The 6,189-nt window shown below is 35.4% G+C and overlaps 1 protein-coding gene across 1 annotated transcript; it reads left to right on the forward strand.

Annotated features, from left to right (window-relative positions):
• Positions 1-934: 934 nt before the first annotated feature.
• On the forward strand, positions 935-3,178 carry LOC133824279 (serine/threonine-protein kinase BSK5-like). Its single transcript, XM_062257151.1, has 7 exons — positions 935-1,081; positions 1,333-1,458; positions 1,565-1,700; positions 2,059-2,192; positions 2,292-2,397; positions 2,619-2,704; positions 3,122-3,178. The coding sequence occupies exons 1-7, from the start codon at positions 935-937 to the stop codon at positions 3,176-3,178; spliced, it is 792 nt and encodes a 263-aa protein (XP_062113135.1).
• Positions 3,179-6,189: the final 3,011 nt, after the last annotated feature.

Here is a 6,189-nt window from a genome sequence, read left to right on the forward strand (position 1 = left end):
TATGTTGATGATATGCTTATTCTAAGCAAGGAAAGGACATGTGTAGACTCACTGAAGGCATTGTTGAGGAAAAAGTTTGAAATGAAAGACGTTGGCAAGGCAACTAAAATTTTAGGCATTTCGATAAACTGGGACATAAGCAAGGGAAAGTTGGTTCTAATTCAAGAAGATTACATCATGAAAATTCTGGAGAAATTTTCTATGAAAGAAGCAAAAGTTACCAAGCAACCTATCACAATTCAACACCAACTTTCCAAAGACCAATGCCCTGAAACTCAGTAAAAACAAGATTACATGAGTAAAATACCCTACTCTAATGCAGTAGGCTCAATCATGTACCAAATGGTCTGCATAAGGCCAGTCCTTACTCATGTCATGAGTGTTTTGAGTAAGTATATGGCTGACCCAGGAAAAGAGCATTGGCAGGCTATGAAATGGATGTTTAGGTACTTATTAGACTCTACTAAGGTGGGATTGGTATATAGAACACTACAACATTTTTGACCAAATATTACGGCAAAATCTTACATAACTTTAGAAGTGTTATTAATACATGCCAAAAAAAATACACGGACACAGTATCGGCACCAAATGAAAAGTAACAGGCACCAAATGAAATTTTACTTCACAAATAAAAATGCAAAATAAAAAATGAAGAAGGGTTTTCTCTATTCTCTCGTTCTCTCAGTCTGAATCCCTAATCTTTAATCTCTCTCAATCTCTTCCCTCTCTCCCTATTCTCTCATTCTCTGAATCCCTAATCTCCCTTAATCTCTTCCCTCTCTCCCTTAGGCTGAGACCCTTCATCTTTGAGCTTCCAACCCATTCCCCTTCATCTTGTTTTGTCCGAATAGTTGAGCCCAAACGTCATTCATCGCTGATTTTAACAGTAAGGTGACGACGACGAGGTGTATGCCATCGGGTCGAGGTAGATATGGCGTCTCAGAATTGGATTTCGGGACGAGAAGGTTTGTTTATGGAGGCGGAGATTCAAATTGGAGGGATTGTAGGATTACGGCGAGTTCTTCGAATAGTGATGCCAATGGCAGAGGAAGAAGTCGGAGTTCGAGCTCGAGTTCGAGTACCGAGTCTAGCTCGTTTCTTTCTTAGAGCCAAACTTATGCTCTGTTGAAGCACCAAATGGAAGTGGCGGCAAAATCTGAGGTTAGGGTTCGGGGTATTCTCCACTCTTTCTATTAGGATTTTATCGGATGCCAATCAGAGAGTTATGTATTTATATGTTTTGGAAGTTATAGGACTATGAAGAGGCTGGGAGGATTCACGACTTGTTGAAGTTATTTGAAGAAGAGGAGCTGGTTTTGTGACTGAGAGAGTTATGTATCGGAGCACGGAGAAAAGGCTCCCAATGTTGTTTACAAAGGCAAGGTTGACGATGACTTTTATATTGCTGTGAAGCATTTCAATAGGTCGGCTTGGCCCGATGCTCGCCAATTTATGGTTCGTGCTCTATTTACTCTGATTCTTATGGGGAAAGAATGTGCGTGTTTTGATGATATTGTTTGACTGGTTTTGTTGATCCATTGTGCTTGTTTTGGGTTCTTAGGAGGAAGCCAAGACGGTGGGACAGCTGTGCAGTGAGCACTTGGCAAATTTGATTGGGTGTTGCTGTGAAGGCGATGAGAGACTCTTTGTTGCCGAGTTCATGCCTAATGAGACTCTCTCTAAGCATCTTTTTCATTGTAAGTTGTCTCCTCCTTTTGTCTGTTTTTCTCTTTTCTCTCCCTCTTTGAGTTGATCTTGCATTCAAATTTGATGGTTACAAGGTATTTGTTGCTGGGAAAACATATCAAATTTAACAATATATGAATGAAGATCATCGATTGGTTTTATAATTGGAGAGAGTTTCTTTATTTCTGGTGCACTTTTTGCTCTAATCAAATTATGCTCGCCCCCTTAGGAATTATCTCATGTTAATACATACTTTAGGATCTATAAAAGGGAAATGAATTGAGTCTTTTTTTCTTCTTTATTTAAAGGATTCATTTATGCATCATAGGCGTATAATTGATTTTAAAGGTTATCTATTTTGAATTGTAGGGGATACCCAGCCTATGAAATGGGCAATGAGAGTGCAGGTGGCTTTGTATCTGGCACAGGCCTTAGAATATTGCAGCAGCAAAGGGCGAGCACTATATCATGATCTTAATGCTTATAGAGTCTTGTTTGATCAGGTACTCTTCCTTTTCAGGCTTTCTCTGTTTCCGAATTGTTTTGTGGCTAGGGTGTCTCTGGTAAGCTATTCCTATTTTCTAAAACCCTGAACTTGACAGGATGGTAATCCAAGACTCTCCTGCTTTGGTCTTATGAAGAATAGTAGAGATGGCAAGAGCTATAGTACCAACCTGGCTTTCACCCCTCCGGAATACTTGAGGACAGGTACTAATCATAGTCACAGAGAGTGCAATCTTCATTCTTATAATATAACTTATGTTTACTTTTGCAAATTTCTAAGTAGCTCATAATTGATTTTGTATAATTTGGACAACCAGAACGATGCCTTTCCCACCACATATATAAATTTTTTACTGAATCTTTCAACATATTGCACAAAATTATTCAAATGGAGCAATAATTAGTTATTCATTTTCCCCTGCCAGGAAGAGTGACATCAGAAAGTGTGGTTTACAGCTTTGGAACCCTGCTACTTGATTTGCTAAGTGGAAAACATATTCCACCCAGCCATGTAAGCTTTCTTTTCTTTACAAAGCTATATTTAAGGGGGATGGTTACACATTGAATTTCAGGTGAAAATTTTGACCAACGATAGTAGTTCATAATGTTTAAGTTCGCTTATAGTTGCTGCTATTATGTCTTTTACAAAGAATGTAGTGAGACAAATTTCTGAAGAAAAAAAAATGTTTCCTACTTGGATTCTGATTATGATGCGAATTATGGTCATATTATCAAAATAATTTTAAGCTAATGAGATATATCTAATTTCTTAATTTCCTTTCCCAACAGGCACTTGACTTAAAACGTGGTAAAAATATTTCTATGTTGATGGATTCATGCTTAGTCACCTGCTCCCTTCGAAAAAGCTTATTCTTTTAGGATTAAAATTATTAATTTCTACTTAATTATTTCGTTGGGTTTGAAACAGAATAGTAGTTTTTCGATCCAAATTAGTAGTTTTATACAGAGCTATTGTTTTTCTTAATGTAATTTACGTTTTTCTTATTGTTTGTTGTGTCGGTATCTTTTCCCTTTTTCCTTAAGAATGGAGATTTTGAGCTAATAGTGACATCTAAACGTTTAAAACCGATTATGGGATTAGGGGGAATGAAGAAGTTTAAAAGATGTACAAACTTAAGCTTTTTTCCCTAAAATAACTTTTTTGTTTGTAGTACATGTGCTTTTGGTTCAGAAGTTGAGAAAAGATGAAAAATTTAGAGTGAAATGGGAAAAAGCTAGGATGCATTGTAACTTTCATTTATGCCCATATGAAAGGCTTGGAGCTAGTATTTTATGTTTCTGTGTGCACTGATACTACTAAACCAATAGTTGGTACTATTGGTGAAGTAAATTTTTGGAGAGGCGTGAGGAGAATTAGAAGGATAGAGATTGTTGCTAAGTTGTTTTGCTGTTGGTGAGGATTCAAAACAGTTGTGAGATGATGCTGAAGTTAATTTCCTCTTTATTGTTTGTTTGGTTTCTCTTCTTAATTATTTTTTTTCCTCTCTTGACTGTTGACGGCGCTCCACTATTCATTCCTTCTTTATTCTTATTCTTTTTGGTATGTTGCTTTATTGAGTTCAGAAATCAGTTAACTATATAGCAGATTTTGACATTTCAAACTTATTCTCAGGATGCAGCTAACTATCGCGATGAGCTGAGAGAAATTGCGCCCCACTCTCTTTTGAAATGCTCAAGTGATGCAACTACCTTGGTACTGTTGTGAACTTATGCTTCATCAAATCATTAGATTTTTATTAGTATTTCAATCATTTTTTAATATAATATTAACGTTGCTGCTTATATTTGGTTTATCTAGCTTCTAACTCCTATTTTAACTTCAAGATTATCCATTTCAATTCTCCTTAGTCTGGGGAGGATTTTTTATGATTTTGTATGTTGGATGTTGGAGCAAGTTAAAGTGATGTTTGATTGTTTTCTAATGAATTACTCCTATAATTAGACAGACTTGATAAGCTTCTAACATAAGTGATCAGATTATTTCATCAATGTTAAATATTAAATTTGAAACCTATGATTTTTCAGGGAATCAGGGTTCAAGTGAGGTGTGTGTATATTGAGGGCCAGAGTCAGCCTTCAAAGGGTCGCTATTTCTTTGCATACAGAATAAGAATTACCAATAACTCAGAACGCCCTGTCCAACTTCTTAGAAGACATTGGATTATAACCGATGCCCATGGAAAAACTGAGAATGTCTGGTCAGTTATTTCTATCTTTTGATGCCATCTGCTATTAATGTGCATTTTTCAGCTTCTATTTCCAAGTTAATCAAATTCTCTACACCCTTTGAATTGTTGTCATTTTCTAATTGTAGGGGGATTGGTGTTATTGGTGAACCGCCATCCATTGTCCAAGTTGCTGCCATTCGTGGGTGTTGTTTCTGATTTTTCTTCTCTGATGTGTTGTAAATCATTAAAGCAGATTGGCAAAAAGAGACCATGGCTTCTCCTTCTCCTTCTCACCTCACAGCTATCCCACAACACCTCTCAAAACCCTCTCTTTCCCAATGTAAGTAAATCTCTCTCTTTCTCTCTGTATATATAATATATATACGTATATATATGACACTACTAGTACCCTTAAGGTGAACTAGTATGAGAAATAACTTAAACCCTTAATTTCATTGCTAAATTTGGTGGTTTACGTCTACATTTGAAAGAGAAACTTAACATAGTTGGTTATGAATATCTTAATTAACATACCTACTCTCATTTATTTTGGTGTATCTTCATTGTTTTTGTTTTCTTCCAGATATTTGATTTTGGACTAGCAAACTGGTTGATATCTCAATAGACTAATCATTCATTTGTTCCTATAGATGCAACTTTATGCATGGTTTCTTTGCCAATACTTCTATCAAAACAATGTAGTGTTAATCTCAAAACTATTTTTTTCATTTCTTAACATGTATACCATGCCTTGTTGTTGCTGTTGCCTATTAAAAAATGTTGTGTTGCTGCTTGTAAATAAGCAAATTAGGTATAGTTCAGAACCAGATGGAGCACCATGCCCTGTTGCTTTTATTGTACGTAATGCTTTATTTATTTTCTTATATTATTTATATAATAAACTTTTGTTTTACAAATAACATTATTATATATAGTATATGTAATTGATTAGAAGACTTGCAAAATTGTTTCTTCGTGTTTACAGAGAACACTTTGAGGAAAATGGTTTGGAAAAAGATCCAACAAGGAGATATTTCTCTGACCGGCCTTATCATCAACAAGGTATATTATTATATTGTGATCTCATTTTCATTCTATCCATATTTACACTTACCTTGTGTTGTATACACAAGCAGTATGTTGCATGCTTCTTTATTCCCCAGATTGTGTGCAAGAGCATTTGTTTTTGTCTTGCTACTACCCGCTGAGAAATTATTATATATGATGTGTGTTTCAGTTGCTTATAAACATCAATGTTCAACTGAATTGATGTTCAATTATGCCTTTGTTACACTTTTTTTCTCTATATATCTTTACTGAGTTTAGCTTTCTCTTTTCTATATATATTACTATAGTAAATATATGCTCCTGGCTCATCCGCTTAAAACAAAAGTAGTAACTTAAGAGAATAGAAAATAGAGATCTCATTTTGTAGTGTCACATATATAGGTGGTGATGGTATAATTTCATTTATTAGATAGAAGGTTCTCACTCACATCCATTCAACAAACACCTTTAAGCTAGTCCTAATGACTTTAGTGCAGACCATTGCGTATTCAAAATCTCAGTTCTCTTATATGATGTATTATTAACTGGTTTTTCCAGGCATTGTTAAATAAAGGTGCAAAGTATTCAAAATCTCAGTGCTCTTGCTGATCACTTTTCATGCTAGCTACTTCTGAAGTTACCCAACAAACTGTCAAGTACATCAGAAAGACAGGAACTCAACTTCAAGTGAGAGGAAAATTTGGCTCAAAATGCTCTAGGATTATGAGACTTTAGACACATTAAAGGTAGTTTTTATGGC

The sequence above is a fragment of the Humulus lupulus genome, chromosome 3 (assembly GCF_963169125.1).
Source record: "Humulus lupulus chromosome 3, drHumLupu1.1, whole genome shotgun sequence".
Lineage (NCBI taxonomy): Eukaryota > Viridiplantae > Streptophyta > Magnoliopsida > Rosales > Cannabaceae > Humulus > Humulus lupulus.